Source organism: Oncorhynchus mykiss, chromosome 5 (genome assembly GCF_013265735.2).
Source record: "Oncorhynchus mykiss isolate Arlee chromosome 5, USDA_OmykA_1.1, whole genome shotgun sequence".
In the NCBI taxonomy this organism is placed as follows: Eukaryota; Metazoa; Chordata; class Actinopteri; order Salmoniformes; family Salmonidae; genus Oncorhynchus; species Oncorhynchus mykiss.
Genome location: NC_048569.1, coordinates 45,251,573 through 45,272,610, shown reverse-complemented (window position 1 = coordinate 45,272,610; position 21,038 = coordinate 45,251,573). Strand labels below are relative to the sequence as shown.

Sequence of the window (21,038 nt, the reverse complement as noted above, 5' to 3'; positions counted from 1 at the left end):
AGTATTTAGTCAGCCACCAATTGTGCAAGTTCTCCCACTTAAAAAGATGAGAGAGGCCTGTAATTTTCATCATAGGTACACTTCAACTATGACAGACAAAATGAGGGGGAAGAAAATCCAGAAAATCACATTGTAGGATTTTTAATGAATTTATTTGCAAATTATGGTGGAAAATAAGTATTTGGTCACCTACAAACAAGCAAGATTTCTGGTTCTCACAGACCTGTATCTTCCTCTTTAAGTAGCTCCTCCTTCCTCCACTCGTTACCTGTATTAATGGCACCGGTTTGAGCTTGTTATAAGTATAAAAGACACCTGTCCACAACTTCAAACAGTCACACTCCAAACTCCACTATGGCCAAGACCAAAGAGCTGTCAAATGACACCAGAAACAAAATTGTAGACCTGCACCAGGCTGGGAAGACTGAATCTGCAATAGGTAAGCAGCTTGTTTTGAAGAAATCAACTGTGGGAGCAATTATTAGGAAATGGAAGACATACAAGACCACTGATAATCTCCCTCGATCTGGGGCTCCACGCAAGATCTCACCCCGTGGGGTCAAAATTATCACAAGAAGGGTGAGCAAAAATCCCAGAACCACACGGGGGGAGCTAGTGAATGACCTGCAGAGAGCTGGGACCAAAGTAACAAAGCCTACCATCAGTAACACACCACGCCACCAGGGACTCAAATCCTGCAGTGCCAGGCGTGTCCCCCTGCTTAAGCCAGTACATGTCCAGGCCCGTCTGAAGTTTGCTAGTGAGCATTTGGATGATCCAGAAGAAGATTGGGAGAATGTCTTATGGTCAGATGAAACCAAAATATAACTTTTTGGTAAAAACTCAACTCGTCGTGTTTGGAGGACATAGAATGCTGAGTGGGCATCCAAAGAACACCATACCTACTGTGAAGCATGGGGGTGGAAACATCATGCTTTGGGGCTGTTTTTCTGCAAAGGGACCAGGACGACTGATCCGTGTAAAGGAAAGAATGAATGGGGCCATGTATCGTGAGATTTTGAGTGAAAACCTCCTTCCATCAGCAAGGGCATTGAAGATGAAACGTGGCTGGGTCTTTCAGCATGACAATGATCCCAAACACACCGCCCGGGCAACGAAGGAGTGGCTTCGTAAGAAGCATTTCAAGGTCCTGGAGTGGCCTAGCCAGTCTCCAGATCTCAACCCCATAGAACATCTTTGGAGGGAGTTGAAAGTCCGTGTTGCCCAGCAACAGCCCCAAAACATCACTGCTCTAGAGGAGATCTGCATGGAGGAATGGGCCAAAATACCAGCAACAGTGTGTGAAAACCTTATGAAGACTTACGGAAAACGTTTGACCTCTGTCATTGCCAACAAAGGGTATATAACAAAGTATTGAGATAAACTTTTGTTATTGACCAAATACTTATTTTCCACCATAATTTGCAAATAAATTCATTAAAAATCCTACTCATTGGGTCTGTCATATTTTAAGTGTACCTATGATGAAAATTTACAGGCCTCTCTCATCTTTTTAAGTGGGAGAACTTGCACAATTGGTGGCTGACTAAATACTTTTTTGCCCCACTGTAATATGACATTTGTAATGTCTTTATTCTTTTGTAACTTCTGTGAGTGTAATGTTTACTGTTCATTTTTATTGTTTATTTCACTTTTGTATATTATCTACTTCACTTGCTTTGGCAATGTTAACATATGTTTCCCATGCCAATCAAGCCCCTTGAATTGAATTGAGAGGGGGGAAGACAGAGACAAAGAGAGGGGGGAGAGAGAGGGGAGGGGAGGAGAGAGAGGGGAGGGGGAGAGAGAGGGGGGGAGAGGAAGGCGGAGGAGAGAGAGAGTGAAAGGGGCAGAGAGAGGGGGGTGAGGCGAGGGAGGGAGGGGGGGGGGGGAGGAGAGGGAGAGACGGGGTGAGGAGAGAGGGGGGGGGTGAGGAGAGGGGGGGTGGGTTGTGAGAGAGGGAGAGAGCGAAAAAGAGGGAACAGTGAAGCATGTGGGCCATGGCGCCGATGCCGGTCACTTATGACATGATTAGCCCATACTTACAGTTACAGACGTGCAAGGCTATCTCGCTTGGTACAGTACACTGAGGTCACAGGGTAGGCTTTATCAAATGGGGTCAATGTATGGGTTCCAATGCACGAGGAGGGGGACAAAGACAAGATGATTGGAAAGGGGCAGGCCAGGCAGCAGTACAATGACAGCACAGGTCAGGACCTCCTGTCCAGAGCTATGGGTCCATACAAGGACAAGTAAACAAAGAGAGAGGAGAGGACAGGCTGTACACACAGGGACACAGATGGATGTAATGTGCCACTTACAGACACCACAAAGACTTACAATCAGTGCAAAGAAAGGCAACACAACGATAAGGGTTCTCATTTAGCTACAGTACAACAGGGTTTTGGTTAATAGTCACTCAGTAGCCACTAGACTTACACCCCCCCCCAACCAAAATCAAATCCTTGTGGATTCCTTACGCATGAACTAACTTCAAACAAATTCAAATGATTAGTAGTATCTCTATGCTGAGAATAGTTTATTCTAAAATAAAGTAGTGTTCTTGATATGTTACCACCACACATTTAGGAGTGGGGAACTCCACACATTCCAAGGCCATGATTTAAAAAAATAAAGTTTTGTTTATAATTTTAAAAAAGGAAAAAGATTGTGTTTACGATTCCAATGTCTCCTCAGTGAGTAGTGTAGTGACCTGGTTGAATCTGCGAGAGAACGTCTAGCCTAACGTCTCGCATCTGGAGTCATCAGGCACAAGCAGTCGTACTTAGAGGCTAAATAAAGCATCAATTGTCTCAGCGGTTCGTCCGTCTCTCTCTCGTGTGTGTGTGTGTGTGTGGTGCGCGTGTGTGTGTGTGTGGTGCGCGTGTGTGTGTGGTGCGCGCGCGCGCGTGTGTGTGTGGTGCGCGTGTGTGTGTGTGTGTGTGGTGCGAGCGCGCGCGTGTGTGTGTGTGTGTGTGGTGCGAGCGCGCGCGCGTGTGTGTGTGTGGTGTGGTGCGCGCGTGTGTGTGTGTGTGGTGCGAGTGAGTGGGTGAGTGAGTGAGTGGCGTGCTCCACAAACCTCCACTGTCTGACAGAACATAAATCTATCTAGAGCTCCCACCCCGGCAAAGGGAAGTCTACACTCTCTCTTATCCCCGATCAATATCACACCATCATCATCCCACTACGACAGACAGGAGGATACGGTGGCCATATATACTCTTACCAACAATACTAGGCTAGTGATGTCTTAAGACAACGGACGCGTTTCGTACAAGGCTACTATCAACTGGGCTTGTTAACAAAGTGTTAATGGTGACTGAACAGAAAATTGCCACACAAAATAGACTGCAAATGACTAAATTACGCAAGATTTTAGTTCTGGGTTAACCGAGACAACACACACAAGTACTGCGACAGCATGTGATGGAGTTTATTTGAGGATAAAGACAGGGACGGGGGTGCATGCAAGGGAGATGGGGACAGACAGGAACGGGAACAGGAGTGCAGGGAGGGTGGGTAACATCTTGTTGCCACCTGGGACCCTGGCGTGGGTGCCGCGGGATGTTGACTTTACATAATGGCAGTTGACATGGCTGAGGCCAGGAAAAACACTGCGTGCCCCGCGCCAAACCAATAAACAAACTGCAGGGCAAACTAAGTCACCACAGCTTATCAGTTTACACAGTAACTAGCTGTGTGGTCAACAAACATCTTACTGCAAATGTATGTGATGCGTAGCATTTTGTTTTTTTTGTACTGTTGGCTGCTGTGTGGACTGGACACTTAAGACAGTAAGTAGAATTAGAATCTCTGTTAGAGTTTGTGTATAATGGTCTCATGTCCTTTTAAGAGCCATAGTCATTGGTCAAGGTGAATTTAAAAACTTGAATGTTCAATCATCATCATCATCAAAAGACAGGCGCCGCTGGAGGGGAAGGCGAGCTGAAGTTTTAGTCAGATTAATGACTCGTTAATGTACCGTCTCTGGGTAATGAACTTTGCAAGCTCAGAGTGCGGATTTCCTACCAGAGAGATGCGAGGGAGTTGGTTGTCGGGAGAAGTGCTAGATCAGGCTATACAGCCTACGGGGGTTCTCCGTACATCGCGCGGACATGGTAAAAGTGCTTTGCGGGGGAAAAACCAAAGGCGGAGGACTTCGTTTTGTGATCAACAACTCCTGGTGTGGTTATAGGAGTGTACAAACCCTTAATAGGTTCTGTTCACCTGACCTAAAATACCTCACGATCGAATGCCGACCCCATTATCTACCGAGAGACTTCACAGCTGTTTGTATCATGGATTTTTACCACCCCCTCACACACAATCAGACACCACACTGACACTCAAGGAATTACACAAAACCTAGAACAAATTGGAAACAGCATATCCTGAGATCGCATCCGTTATAGCTAGGGACCTTAACAATGGAAACCTAATGAAAATTCTCCAGAAATTCCACCAACACATCTCTTGACTCACCTGTGGGAGAAATACTTCAAACCACTGTTATACTCTATTCCGAGACGGGGAAAAGGCGGAGAAAAAGTATTTTTCGAACCACCCTTCGGCAAATCTGACCACTCCTCCATTCTGCTCCTCTCCGCCTATAGGCAGAAATTAAAACAGCAAGCACCTATGTTAAGGTCTGTTCAACACTGGTCTGACCAATTGGAATCCATGCTACAGGACTGTTTAGATCACACGGCCTCGGAATTCAACGACTCAGATATGGGACGCATGTGGAAGGGAATTCAGACAATCGCGGATTATAAAGGTTATAAAAGGGAAAACCAGCCACGCCAAAGACAGACGAGCTAAAAACCTTTTTCCACCACTTTGAGGAAAACACAGAGCCGCCGACATTGGCCACCGCTGCTCCCGATCTTTGTAGCCGAAGTGAGTAGGACCTTCAAGCGTGTTAACCCTGGCCAGGATGCCAGAACCATTTTCAACCTCTCACTATCCAGTCTTTCGTCCCCACTTGCTTCAAGATGGCCACCATTATTCCTGTACCCAAGAAACACGAGCAATGGACATTAGACTAGTGGAAATATGGCCATTGGTCTGATGAGTCCAGATTTGAGATTTTTAGTTCCAACCATGTGTCTTTGTGAGACACAGAGTGATGAACGGATGATCTCCGTATGTGTGGTTCCCACTGTGAAGCATGGAGGAGGTGGTGTGATGGTGCTTTGCTGGTGACACTGTCAGTGATTTATTTAGAATTCAAGGCACACTTAACCAGCATGGCTACCATATCATTCTGCAGCAATACACCATCCCATCTGGTTTCAAAACAAATCCAATTGATTTATATAGCCCTATTTACATCAGCTGATATTTCAAAGTGCTGTACAGAAACCCAGCCTAAAACCCCAAACAGCAAGCAATGCAAGTGTAGAAGCACGTTTGCGCTTATTGGGACTATCATTTGTTTTTCAACAGGACAATGACCCAACACACCTCCAGGCTGTGTAAGGGCTATTTAAACAAGCAGGCGTGATGGAGTGCTGCATCAGATGACCTGGCCTCCACAATCACCTGACCTCAACCCAATTGAGATGTCTACTTTGAAGAACCAAAAATATAAAATAGATTTTGATTTGTTAAAAAAAAAATGGGTTACTACATGATTCCATGTGTTATTTCATAGTTTTGATGTCTTCACTATTATTCTGTAATGTAGAAAATAGCAACAACAAAAAATAAGAAAAACCCTTAAATGAGTAGTGTCCAAACTTTTGACTTTTTTATAAAAACCAAACTGCCAAAATCAGCCTGGGAGCCGCCAGTTGGGGAAGCCTACTCTGTTTTAGTCACATTGGCCTGATGGTGAAATCCCTAAGCGCGTTCCTTCCTCTTCGGCAACTGAGTTAGGAAGGACGCCTGCATCTTTGTAGTGACTGCTACACCATCCAAAGGTGTAATTAACAACTTCACCATGCTCAAAGGGATATTCAATGTCTGTTTTTTTTTTTACCCATATACCAATAGGTGCCATTCTTTGCAAGGCATTGGAGAACCTCCCTGGTCTTTGTGGGAAATCTTTGTTTGAAATTCACTGCATGACTGAGGGACTTTAAAGATAATTGTGTGAGGTAGAGATGAGGTGGTCATTCAAAAATCACATTAAACACCATTATTGCACACAGTCCATGCAACTCATTATGTGTTTTTACTCAATAACTTATTTAGGCTTGCCATGAGATACAGGTTGAATAGTTATTCACTCAAGACATTTCAGCTTTTCATTTTTATTAAATTGTAAACATTTCTAAAAACATGAATCCACTTTGACATTATGGGGTATTGTGTGTTGGCCAGTTATGCAAAATCTTAATTTAACTCATTTTAAATTCAGGCTGTAACACAACAAAATGTGGAAAAAGTCAATAGGTCTAAATACTATCTGATGACACTGTATGTGCGAATGTTGTTAAACGACTACAGCTCAGCTTTTAACACCACAGTGCCTTCCAAGCGTGTCACTAAGCTCGGGGCCTTGGGTCTTAACTCGTCCTTAACTTAACTTGCTCTGCAACTCGATCCTAGATTTCCTGTCGAGCCAACCCCAGGTGGTGAGGGTAGGCAACAACACCTCCGCCACACTGATCCTCAAGACGGGGGGACCCTAGGGGTGTGTGCTCAGCCCCCTCCTGTACTCCCTCTTCACCCATGACTGCGCGGCGAAACACGGCTCCAACTCAATCATCAAGTTTGTTGATGATTCGACAGAAGGCCCGATTATTAACAATGACGAGACAGCCCACAGTGAGATAGCCCTGGCAGAGTGGTGCCAGGAAAATAACCCCTCCCTCACGTCAACCAGGAGCTTATCGTAGAGAGACAGGAGACAGAGCATGTCCCCATCCACATCGACGGGGCCGCAGTGGAAATGGTGAAAAGCTTCAAGTTCCTCTGCGTGCACATCACTGAGGACCTAAAATGGTCTCGCCACAGTCATTGTGGTGAAGAAGGCGCAACAGCATGGAAAGAAAAAGGGGACACCTAGTCAGTTGCAGAACTGAATGCATTCAACCGAAATGTGTGCATTTTGTCGGACCGCATTGACGCCTGGTACGGCAACTGCTCCGCCCTCAACCGCAAGGCTCTCCAGAGCATGGTGTGGGCAGCCCAATGCGTCACCGGGGGCACGCTGCCTGCCCTCCAGGACATCTACAGCACCCGGTGTTACAGGAAGGCCAAGATGAAGATCATTAAGGACCTCAGCCACCCGAGCCAGACTGTTCGCTCATATACTGTCCGACAGACGGAGACAGTACAAGTGCATCAGAGCTAAGACAGAGACAACAACAACATTTTTTTATTTTATCAGGCCATCAAGGGTGCCATCACGGGTGTTTTTGATTAGCACCACTTTTACACTTCATATTAACGAGGCTACTTCTCATATAAAAGTTTCAATTCGCTAGTCCGTCGAGCCGTCTCCTGCTAGAATGGAAGATATGCATCTTCTAGCGATCTATTGATAGGCTAGGCGCCTTGTAGTCATAAAGCGAGCAATGACAGGGAAACAGCAGAGAGGAAGAGGCAAATCGAGAGGTTTCACTCTTGCCAAAATATGTCCAAAATAAGCCCAATGCATTTCTATGGGCTTACTGTGGATCTAAGCTTGCAGCCTGCCTTCCCACCCTTGGGACGACTCCCACTGTTAGGGCGGAGGCATGAGCATCTCGTCATTATAGAATGGGTAATTACAATAAACTGGTCTTAAATACATCTGAAACCAAAGGCATTGTATTTGGTTCAAAACATGATCGTCGACCTAAACCTCAACTGGAGCAGACCGTAAAGGGTGTGACCATTGAACAAGACGAAGAAGCTGAACTCCTAGGAATAACATTGGATGGTCAGTTATCATGGTCAGGTCATATTGACAAAGTCGTTGTGAAGATAGGGAGAGGTATGCAAGATGCTCTGCGCTTGGCAAGAAGATCAACTGTACTAGTTGTTCAGGCTTTGATCTTGTCCCATCTTGATTACTGTCCTGTAATGTGGTCAGGTGCAGCAAAGAAAGACCTGGCAAAGTTGCAGCTGGCTCAAAATCAAGCAGCTCAACTTGCCCTTAACTGCACACATAGAACTATCAACAACATGCACGATAGTCTGATGGTTGAGGAGAAGTTGACTACCTCTCTCCTCGTCTTTTTAAGAAACATTTGTGTGTCGAAAATGTCTAACCACTCGTATAATCTCTTAGCATGCACTTCAAAATAGACATACCTAACCCCGCCAGACACGCCACCATGGGTTTCTTCACGGTACCCAAACCAAGAACAGATTTAACGCGGCGCTAGTTATGTATAGAGCCATGTCATCGCGGTTACTCAAGCAGAAAGTCTAGCTTTTTTAAAAAACGACATAAAAACAAACATTGCATCACAGTACCTCTACTTTTTTCTAAAGATCTAATTTAACCGTACTATTTATTAAGAATATGCACATACATATTTCCTACACATAACTTATTTGTTATGTTGTTCTTGTCTATTACTGTTCTGTACTCTGTCATGTATTTATGTGGACCCCATGAAGAGTAGCTGCTGCATGTGCAGTAGCTAATGGGGATCGTAACAGCATGTGAGTGGAGCTGGAGCGAGGAGCGGAACGTGCCTAATTTGACTGGAGCGTGGAGCGAGATTCCCAAAGGACGGAGCCTTTTTGCCCGCTCCATTTTTGCTCCAGTAGCGCTCACTTCACGAGCTCAGGGAGTGCCTGAGCCCAGCATGAATTTGTAGTCTACTTGTGTGCTGCTATAGCCCCTTGCTTTATAGCTACTGCCATGGAGTTCGCTAAATATTTTCATAAAGAAACTGATAACACAGTTGCAAAATCAAGGTGACTTACAAAGATGGACCAAGAGCAATAGAGGGAATGCGTGGATGTAGTGTCCACAACTAAATAATCATTGTGGAACCTGAAAATACACAAATCCCGAAAGCATGACGGTGTACTTACTACGTGCACATGCTAAAAGAAACAAGAAATCTGATCTCTTAACAGTGTCTTTCATTTAGGTTATATTATCTATACAATAGGCCATCATGGATCTTGGCCCAATAGGCCTGGTATATTCCAACTTCCAAGGAGCTTGATTGGTTGATTTTTCCAAAAAATCCTTTATGCCTACCTATAGAAACAAATATACATCTCTGCATTCCTGCCCAGCCTGGCAAGAGTGGCCAAAAGAGTGTTTAGCATCCCTAGTGGCTCTGCAAGCTGGAGAGGATATTCCCCTCTGCTGCCCTGCTCTCCAGGCACCATCACAACCATCAGCCTGAGGCCACAGACTCTGACCAAACTCGTGTTTCCCGAAGGCACTGTAGACTGAGCCTAATAAGGCATTTGTTTTTTAATGTGTATTTAATTCTAAGTAAGTCACAGTAATGCACAATTTATAAACTATAATGATTCAATACAACTAAATGCTGTTTAAATGCTGAGCACTTATGCCCCTAACTCCCTACCAGCCTTGTGTGTTGCACTCACAAACGCTTCACACTGTATTTATTTGTGGGATATGGCCTTAAAATAATTTAAATAATGTAGCCTAAATAATTCCTTCCGTTACTTCTTAGGCTCCCTGACTGGCTCCGGACCTATTTAGAGTGTTTTACGATGTTTACTACGATGTTTATATGCCGTTTAATATGTAGCCGATTTGAAATGATGAGAGCTTCTTACCTTTTCATGTTTATGAAATGCTTTTCATTCAAATCATATGGTTTGGTGTCAATACTTCAAAACCAAATGGTAGGTCCAGGTAGTCACACAAAAAAAATAGATGGGCGTTGGTTAAATTGTGATATTAATGAATTGAGCGAATTTGGAGCGTCATTTTTATTTTTTTATGTGAGCGCAGAGCAGTTTTTAGTGGAGCGGTTGAAAAGGACACCGGGGCATTCCTATCGCTCAACTCCGCTCACACACTGGATCCTAATAAACTAAACGACTACTAAACTACTACAGTATGAGTGAAGCGTTTGCAGCGCAGCCAAGCCCCATCAAGCGCCAAAGGGCAAACCCCTAATGAGAGGCTGACCAGCAGTCACATAACATAGAAATCACATTAAGAAGAAATAGGACATTGAAGAATTAGGGGAGGGGGGGGGGGGACATAATTACGTTAAACGGCTTGTTAAGTATCAGAGACCGTCACAGTGGGAGATATGTAAGTGAGCCTTCATCTTCCACTTAAGAGACTTTATCGTCTTAGATGATTTAAGATAGGTTTCTTTTCGATTCCTTCATCTGCCCATATGTGTAATGTGAGGACACAAAATGGTCAACCATTTCTATGGACAAGGCGGTCTTCAGGCAATCATTCAATCAATCCATTATCAGTCAAACTGATGTTTCAAGTCCTTTTTTTACATCAGCAGTCACAAAATGACTTTACAGTAAGTGGGCCAAAAAACCCATGTTGCGATAAAATGCCTGAATTGATACGATAACAATAAACAGAACAAGACGTTTATGACAATGTGTACCAGTGTTTTTTCTTCTATCCTTAAAACTAGAGTACGACCGACTCGATTGGCTTTGCCTTGCTGCATCCAATCATAGCAGTAGGATCAAGTTACAACCCGGCCATTTCCTGACAGATGAACTAGCCAATAGAGTTGTTTCGAATTGTGTTCTTGCAACAGAGTGGTTTAGAGTTTTTTTTTATTTAAATTAATTATCCCGATCACGAAAAATTACAAAAAAATACTAGTTTGATAAGCATCCGTGATAACAAATCGTGATTTTACATTGGAGCCATTTGCATTGAATAGATAGTTATTTTACATTCTCAAACTAACAGCAATGCCTACATGATGTCCTTCCATACAGGCATGACATGCTGGAGTGATGCTTCTATGCAAACGTTGTTGATCAGTAGGCTAATAATTCCCAAATGGATTTGTTTGTCATCTGTAGCACCATAGACTCCACTGATCAGCCAAAACAAGCTCAATAACCCAATGCATGCACACACTCCTATTGAATATGCATTCACCTGTATTGGGAATAGGCCTAGGCTTACATCTTGATTTACCCAGTTTAATCAATAGAGATTTACCATTCAAATACAATTATTACCATTATGTTATATATTTAGATTTTTTTTTTACCAAAGTCAAATGAATTGTTTGATCAAAAAAATAATATTGCATTATCTCTGGGAAATGTATCAAAATGTTCAAATTTCATGATTTTGAATATACGCCTAAAATATCGGCCTTCGGCCTCCTTGACCCCCCCCCCCAAAAAAATAAAAATCAGTATTGGCTCTTAAAAAAAAATCCATATTGGTCGTTCTCTACTTTAAACTACTACGTCTAGTTTGATGGTTGAAGCCATCAATTGTCCCATTAACAATAACCCATACTGGAAAACTTATTTAATTTTAAACTTCACGTTTCTCGAGTATAGGCTACTTATCATAATGAACGACATAAGCAATATGGCTGCCGTAAGTACAGTCGGTTTATCGTCCCAGCTCTTTTAACCTCCCAGTGGAATATCACGGTGACAGGAATGACAACAATCCTACGGTATCAAGCATCAGCAGTTATACCACATTATCATTGTACACAAGCTATATTCCACCAGTAGTCCATTGAATATGATGAATAGTCAGTCACCTATCGAGCTTGTGAGAATGACCCTGTTGAACTTGTGAGAATGACCCTGTCGAGCGTGTGAGAATGACCCTGTCGAGCTCGTGAGAATGACCCTGTCGAGCTCGTGAGAATGACCCTGTCGAGCTTGTGAGAATGACCCTGTTGAACTTGTGAGAATGACCCTGTCGAGCGTGTGAGAATGACCCTGTCGAGCGTGTGAGAATGACCCTGTCGAGCTCGTGAGAATGACCCTGTTGAACTGGTGAGAATGACCCTGTTGAACTGGTGATCGAGTCACATGACTTAAATGATTTAGAGCTGGCCGTCCAACATTCTTTCGATCTTGTAAAACAAAATCTGTTTTTCGTTTCCACAAAATTACATTCAGATGTCTAAATTGAATCCCTTTTAGGGAAAAAACTCTTCTACTTTCAATTCTATCGTATCAAACACATGATGGAAAATCTAGAGACCTCTTCAATAAATAAAACATTAAAAGAGAAAATCAAAGTAATCTGGCAATACAATTTGGATCAAAACGTTTTTGGGCGGGGGGGGGGGGGGGGGGGGGGGGGTCAACAAGTCTACAGGGCTGTGGCCTTGGTTGTACAGGCCTGAAATATTAGGGACATGGTCAAACCAGGCTGAGCTGGGCATCCCTGTTTGATGTGACTTGATAGAAAAGCAGCTATCACTTCCCCGGCCTCCTGCCTCTCTTCTCACACCACCTCAAACAACGGTAACACAGACTATGATGCTCATAAGCACACCCTTGTACGTACACCCACACGCATGGGCGCAAACTCTCTCTCTCTGACAATACATAAACATAGTCTCTCAAACAAAACACTTTTTTCACCGAGAAGATTCCAGTGTCACCACCCAGCACTTCGTAGACAGGCCTATCAAGGCCTCCGATCTACAGACCCATGTTCCCAACGCTGTGGGAACATTTTCAATAACACTCTGGACACTTCTGTGCCCAAGTTCCAATAATGATGTAAAACATGTTGAAATGTAAATACACAGGTTCACGACGAAGGTTTACCACGAGTCATCCACATGAGTCAGTTACATAATGGGCTACAAATCCCATTGCCACTGACATTGAGTGTTTTGAGATCAACGAAGTTACATGGCAGTCGGGAATGCGCAGAATCACTGATCTACAAATCACCAGGTTTGAAACTAAAATAACTTATCGTGATCAAGATGAGTGATTCTGTGCCTCACCTTGCTCAAACTGAACAACTCAAACAATTAGTAAGCTATGCCATTAACCTCAGGTTAGGTAAGAGGTCAGGGGTCACAATGTGAATGGGGTCAGGTAGAAGGGGGGGTCCACTCCTGTAAAAATCTGTCCATTTGGAAATAGAGCGATAAGAAGACCTTCCTTCCTGCCTTTGGGACAACGACTCCCATTGTTAGGACGGAGACAAGACCATCTCGTCATTATATACACAGTATCTCTGGGTCAGGTTAGTTAAGTGCTCAGGGGTCAGGCCTACCTTGGTGATGAGGGTGCGGTACTCCTCTACCTGGTGGTCATTGTTATGGCAACCGGCCAGGAGCTGCCATACCTCTCCCCTGAGGGCCTCTGGTACGCCACTACGTACCAACGCCGGGAGCTGCTTGGGACGCACCGACAAGTTCAGGTGCCTGGGGACAGAGGGAGGGAGAGAGACAGGTTATCATAACGATCAGAATTATGTAACAGGTGTAGGGTGAAGTTGCCCCTAGACACTAATCTTGGGTCAGTTTTGCATTTTCCCCACTAATGCCGCATTTCCAACAAAGATTTACCCCAGTTTTCTTACACAACCGGCTCAGACTTTTCTGTTTCCCTCTACGCGGGCCGGCACCTGCGCCTCACTGGGCCATGGCCCCCCGCGGAACTGTTTGAATTTGAAGTCAAGGCAAGGGCCTTGGTACGTTTTAGCTGGCATTTACTGTAACAAGGGCTAACTGTGAACGACTTGTGGCGAGCAGACTTGTAAAGAGTCCTTCTCACAAAGCAACAGTCTTGAGTGGCGCAGAGGTTGTTGATTCTGCTCGCCACAAGGCTTTAGTGTTAGTAAAACACTACCACTGAAGCTTACATTGACATAAAACACTGGCGGCCCACTGGTGTGGGGATAAAGGCATCAGCATGCTTTAGTTGATGATGCCTAGCCGAAGCCGAACGAGTATGTTCGCATAATCCCTTAAAAGACCTTCGCTTGAAAAACATTTTTTTTTTAAATGGCAATAGTACCGTTTGTTCATTTGGAGACGCCATAGCCAATACTCACTTCCTCAAAATAGTCAGAATTAATCTAATATAACTCAAGAAATCTGTATAATAAAAATTTAAATTTAAATTTAAAAAAGCTTTTGCAGAGGAAATCTTAGTGGCACAAGTTTACATCTAACTAAGACGTTTGGTGCAGAATTTCTCAATTAATAAATGTGCATGAAAGCAAGTCCTCTCATTGAACGATAAAGAGTCTACGACAACAAAAACGTAGACTTCGGCTTGCCTCGAGAAAAAATGTTGTTTCCCCGAACAGCCAAAACATCACAAAATGTTGTCACAATATATATTCACAAATTCTTCCAAACTGTTTCGGCTGGGAAGCATGCCTTAAAGGCGTCAGCATGCTTTAGTTCGTTCGGCTAGGCCGGCTATTCCCAAACTGTGGGTACGCGCAATGCCGTCAGGGGAAGGCCAAATAAAAATGTGATTCACATTTTCAAACAGTCCATTTAGATTTTCCAACGGGGCTATACATTTGGGTGATGTTTTTGTCTCGCATGAATAGCCTTGTTTCATCGCCAAAAATACAATTAAACCATCTTATTTTCTGCGAAATAACAACACAATGTCAAATACAGGAAGCCTAGTCAAATAATTCATATCCAATCACATTAACCATTACTGTCTCGCAGGAATTCCACTAACGTTTGCTCGAAAACCAGGACAACAGGAGAGGATATATTTTAAGTACTGAACAGCTTTGTGACATCAAATGGACTTTGGTGGTCAAGATGTGTTGGTATCTGTACTGATGGCGTAAAAGCCATGACAGGGAGGCATAGTGGAGTGGTAACGCGTGTGCAAGCAGATGCTCTCGACGCCACTTGGGTACACTGCAGTATTCGCCGAGAGGCTCTTGCTGCCAAGGGAATGCCTGACAGCTTGAAATAAGTTTTGGACACTACAGTGAAAATGGTTAACTTTGTTGAAGCAAGGACTCTGAACACTCATGTATTTTCTGCATTATGCAATGATATCGGCAGCGACCATGTAACGCTTTTACAACATACAGAAGTGCGCTGGATATCAAAGGGCAAAGTAGTGACACGCTTTTTTGAACTGAGAGTCAAGCTTAGTTTTCTATACGGACCATAATCTTCACTTGTCTGACCGCTTGCACAAGGACGAGTTTTTCACATGACTGGCCTATCTGGGTGATGGTTTTTCTCACCTGAATGATCTGAATCTAGGATTGCAGGTACTCTCCGCAACTATATTCAATGTGCGGCACAACATTGAGGCTATGATTAAGAAGTTGGAGCTCTTCTCTGTCTGCATTAACAAGGACAACACAGGTCTTTCCCTCATTGTATGATTTTTTTGTATGCAAATGAACTGAAGCTTATGGACAATGTCAAATGTGATATAGCGAAGCACCTGAGTGAGCTGGGTGTGCAATTACGCAGGTACTTTCCTGAAACGGACGACACAAACAACTGGATTCGTTATCCCTTTCACGCCCTGCCTCCAGTCCACTTACCAATATCTGAACAAGAGAGCCTCATTGAAATTGCAACAAGCGGTTCTGTGAAAATGTTATTTAAATCAGAAGTTACTGTCAGACTTCTGGATTGGGATGCGCTCAGAGTATCCTGCCTTGGCAAATCACGCAGTTAAGACACTGATGCCTTTGCAACCACGTACCCATGTGAGAGTGGATTCTCGGCCCTCACTAGCATGACAACTAAATACAGGCACAGACTGTGTGTGGAAAATAATTTAAGAATGAGACTCTCCAATACAACCCAACATTGCAAAGTTACGTGCATTCTTTCAAGCACACCCTTCTCATTAACCTGTGGTGAGTTATTCACAATTTGATGAACAAATAAGGTTTTATATGTAAGATGGCTAAACAAAGAGCTAAATTATGTTGTATTTATTTAACCAATTTGGAATTCAGATGTGTGTCCTGAGGAGCCAGATAGAGAAGGTGGAGGGGGGGGGGGGGGGGGGGGGGAGAGAGAAAGGTGAGGCTCTCTTTGATCAGGACAGACCGAGACAGAGTCTACTCCTGGCTCTTGCCAGAGGCCTCGGCAGCTGGCAGGAATTGCAGTCACAATGCCAGGCAATATAGTAATCGGGTTCCACACCACACACCCCTAGGAAGGCTAAAGAACATTCCAGATTAAATCGCCCCCCACTCTCATTCAGTTGTTTCGTCTTATTGTTTATTTGTCCCGAGGTACTTAGTTGGTTATGCATTGCAACGTGGCATTTCTTTTCTTCTCCGATAAAACACTTGAAACAAGACAGGGTGTACTTTGAGTGTGATGTAAGTGAAACCAGCTTCAGTCCTCAGGGGGTTGGCCATACAAAAAAAAAAGTATCCCACTGACTCCCAGAGCCCTGCATCGAGTCGCACAACACACCACAGTGACATTTGCATTACATAATTGACCACCCTTTGCCAGTTAGAATGAAAGCAGATTTCTTAAACATAGCCATTTTATTTCAGTCAGCAGAGCCATTCTGAAGAGACACTTTAAAGGACACTTACACAATTTGAGTTGTTATTACAAAGTATTTAGTAATGTTCTACACAGTTTTAGTGTAATTTTATGATTTCATTCATATAAACTGTTTAGTGATGAGCCGAACTGGATATTGCTTCTCTGTAAGGTTTTAAGTAGGATCCCTGAGATTACTAATATAGGAAATGATGGACAGTCATTTTCAGTTATCTACAGTTGAAGTCGGAAGTTTACATACACCTTAGAGAAATACATTTAAACTCAGTTTTTCACCATTCCTGACATTTAATCTAAGTAAAAATTTAATGTCTTAGGTCAATTAGGATCACCACTTTATTTTAAGAATGTGAAATGTCAAAATAACAGTAGAGAGAAGGATTTAGTTCAGCTTTTATTTCTTTCATCACATTCCCAGTGGGTCAGAAGTTTACATACACTCAATTAGTATTTGGTAACATTGCCTTTCAATTGTTTAACTTGGGTCAAACGTTTTGGGTAGCCTTCCACAAGCTTCCCACAATAAGTTGGGTGAATTTTGGCCCATTCCTCCTGACAGAGCTGGTGTAACTGAGTCAGGTTGGTAGGCTTCCTTGCTCGCACACGCTTTTTCAGTTCTGCCCACAAATTTTCTATAGGATTGAGGTCAGGGCTTTGTAATGGCTACTCCAATACCTTGAATTTGTTGTCCTTAAGCCATTTCGCCATAACTTTGGAAGTATGCTTGGGGTCATCGTACATTTGGAAGACCCATTTGCAACCAAGCTTTAACTTCCAGACTGATGTCTTGAAATGTTGCTTCAATATATCCACATCATTTTCCTCCCTCATGATGCCATCTATTTTGTGAAGTGCACCAGTCCCTCCTGTAGCAAAGTACCCCCCACAACATGATGCTGCCACCCCCGTGCTTCACGGTTGGGATGGTGTTCTTCGGCTTGCAAGCTTCCCCCTTTTTCCTCCAAACATAACGATGTTCATTATGGACAAACAGTTATATTTTTGTTTCATCAGACCAGAGGACATTTCTCCAAAAAGTACGATCTTTGTCCCCATGTGCAGTTGCAAACCGTTGTCTGGCTTTTTATGGCGGATTTGGAGCAGTGGCTTGCTGAGCGGGCCTATGACGCTATAGGACTCGTTTTACTGTGGATATAGACTCTTTTGTACCTGTTTCCTCCAGCATCTTCACAAGGTAATTTGCTGTTGTTCTGGGATTGATTTTCACTTTTCGCACCAAAGTATGTTAATCTCTAGGAGACAGATTGCGTCTCCTTCCTGAGCAGTATGACGGCTGCGTGGTCCCATGGTGTTTATACTTGCATACTATTTTTTGTACAGATGAACGTGGTACCTTTAGGCGTTTGGAAATGTCTCCCAAGGATGAGCCAGACATGCGGAGGTCTACAATTTTCTTTCTGAAGTCTTGGCTGATTTATTTTGATTTTCCCATGATGTCAAGCAAAGAGGCAATGAGTCTGAAGGTAGGCCTTGAAATACATCCACAGGTACACATCCAATTGACTCAAATTATGTCAATTAGCCTATCAGAAGCTTCTAAAGCCATGACATCATTTTCTGGACTTTTCCAAGCTGTTTAAAAGGCACAGTCAACTTAGTGTATGTAAACTTTTGACCCACTGGAATTGTGATACAATTGTCTGTAAACAATCGTTGGAAAAATTACTTGTGTCATGCAAAGTAGATGTCCTAACCACCCTGCCAAAACTGTAGTTTGTTAACAAGAAATTTGTGGAGTGGTTTAAAAAACAGTTTTAATGACTCCAACCCAAGTGTAAGTAAACTTTCGACTAAACCCATCCCTAGTTTTCAGATCATATTGGAACTGCATGCCATATGTTGCTCTGGTTGTTTTTGTCTAATAACATCTCTAAATATTTTAAATAGGCACTCAAAAAACCTATAGAATGATTCTATTCGGCCAAAACCACTCCCACCATCACCGACCGAAGTTGCAGCTCCAGCAGCCATTGTGCCCTTTTCAGGCATCTTGATGTAATATATCATAATGCCACTTCATATAATGTGACATGTGGAGGTCTACATTACTCATCTCATATGTATATACTGTACTCTATACCATCTACTGCATCTTGCCTATGCCATTCGGCCATCACTCATTTATATATTTGATGTACATATTCGTATTCATTCCTTTACACTTGTAAGGTAGTTGTTGTGAAATTGTTAGGTTATATTACGTGTTAGATGTAACTGCATGGTCGGAACTAGAAGCACAAGCATTTCGCTACACTTACACATGGTTAGCAGATGTTAGTGCATGTGACAAATAAATTTGATTTGATCAAGTAGCACCTTTTTAACGGCTTTTTGAGGATGGACCGAAGTGAACCCTGGAACCCCAAAGAACATCTGGTGCTGTTCAAAAACAACAGCTGCTGTGATGAGGCTGAAAACCACTAGCTAGCTAACTTAGTCTAGTTGTACTGTTAAAAGGAACAATGCATAGACCTAGAAAATGCATGGCCAACCCTGTTCCTAGAGATCTAGCTACTGGGTGTGCAGGTTTCTGTTCCAGCCCAGCCCTGACATTTGGTTTATTATTTGTATTAGACACTATTCATTTCACTGTTCAATCATCTCTTGTTTTGAAGTTAGATTCATGTCTAAACCCACTAACCATTGATATAGGTGTTCTTTATATTATATGAAATAAAGTGTTGATTCTTTGATTTATGTACAGTCGTGGCCAAAAGTTTTGAGAATGACACAAATATTATTTTTCACAGTCTGCTGCCTCAGTTTGCATGATGGCAATTTGCATATACTCCAGAATGTTATGAAGAGTTATCAGATGAATTGCAATTAATTGCAGTCCCTCTTTGCCATGCAAATGAACTGAATCCCCAAAAAAACATTTCCACTGCATTTCAGCCCTGCCACAAAAGGACCAGCTGACATCATGTCAGTGATTCTCTCGTAAACACAGGTGTGAGTGTTGAAGAGGACAAGGCTGGAGATAACTCTGTCATGCTGATGGAGGTCGAATAACAGACTGGAAGCTTCAAAAGGAGGGTGGTGCTTGGAATCATTGTTGTTCCTCTGTCAACCATGGTTACCTGCAAGGAAACACGTGCTGTCATCATTGCTTTGCACAAAAAGGGCTTCACAGGCAAGGATATTGCTGCCAGTAAGATTGCACCTAAATCATCCATTTATCGGATCATCAAGAACTTCAAGGAGAGCGGTTAAAATGTTGTGAAGAAGGCTTTCAGGGCGCCCAAGAAAGTCCAGCAAGCGCCAGGACCGTCTCCTAAAGTTGATTCAGCTGCAGGATTGGGGCAACACCAGTACAGAGCTTGCTCAGGAATGGCAGCAGGCAGGTGTGAGTGCATCTGCACGCACAGTGAGGCAAAGACTTTTGGAGGATGGCCTGGTGTCAAGAAGGGCAGCAGAGAAGCCACTTATCTCCAGGAAAAACATCAGGGACAGACTGATATTCTGCAAAAGGTACAGTGATTGGACTGCTGAGGACCGGGGTAAAGTAATTTTCTCTGATGAATCCCCTTTCCGATTGTTTGGGGCATCCGGAAAAAAAACGTGTCCAGAGAAGACAAGGTGAGCACTACCATCAGTCCTGTGTCATGCCAACAGTAAAGCATCCGGAGACCATTCATGTGTGGGGTTGCTTCTCAGCCAAGGGAGTGGGCTCACTCACAATTTTGCCTAAGAACACAGCATGAATAAAGAATGATACTAACACATCCTCCGAGAGCAACTTCTCCCAACCATCCAGGAACAGTTTGGTGACAAACAATGCCTTTTCCAGCATGGTGGTGCACCTTGCTATAAGGCAAAAGTGATAACTAAGTGGCTCGGGGAACAAAACATTGATATTTTGGGTCCAAACTCCCCAGACCTTAAACCCATTGAGAACTTGTGGTCAATCCTCAAGAGGGGGGTGGACAAAAACAAAAACAATTCTGACAAACTCCAAGCATTGATTATGCAAGAATGGGCTGCCATCAGTCAGGATGTGGCCCAGAAGTTAATTGACGGCATGCCAGGCCAGATTGCAGAGGTCTTGAAAAAGAAGGGTCAACACTGCAAACATTGACTCTTTGTATCAACTTCATGTAATTGCCAATAAAAGCCTTTGACACTTATGAAATGCTTGTAATTATACTTATTATACTTAATTACTTATTTCTGTCATTCTCAAAACTTTTGGCAACGACTGTATAGTGTATTCTTTGGTCATGGAACATTCCCTATTTGTTTTATTTTGTTGTCACTCATTTAGTTTGGTGATACTACACAGATGTCCTACAGCTGATGTCCTTGATCATTGGTGTGGGTGTATCAATCCCTGTATGGCTGACCTAGAATGCAAACCCTGTCAACAGCAGCACTTCCTACCCACAAAACAGCGTCTATTACCCAACCAAAACCATGATCTTAGTGGGGCTAGGATAACATCACTTTAGGTCTGGGGGGGGGGGGGGGTAACCTTACCACACGATAGCTACTAAGTCCTTTTCTCACTTTGTCATTCCTTGGATTACTCACATCCTTTCTCCTCACCTGTATTATATTGCAACTGTATTGGAGGAGAGGTCCCTCCCCTGTTACCTTCTTCTCCAATGGGAAATGATA

At 43.3% G+C, this 21,038-nt stretch overlaps 1 protein-coding gene across 9 annotated transcripts in view; it reads right to left on the bottom strand.

The window, feature by feature from the left end:
* LOC110523933 (rab GTPase-activating protein 1) overlaps positions 1 to 21,038 on the bottom strand; it is a 132,441-nt gene that overhangs the window by 66,297 nt on the left and 45,106 nt on the right. For all 9 annotated transcript variants that reach the window (XM_036977658.1, XM_036977661.1, XM_036977660.1 and 6 more), the window contains one exon: positions 13,142 to 13,292. In XM_036977658.1, coding sequence (XP_036833553.1) covers positions 13,142 to 13,292 — 151 coding nt within the window. The remainder of the gene's footprint in view (positions 1 to 13,141; positions 13,293 to 21,038) is intronic.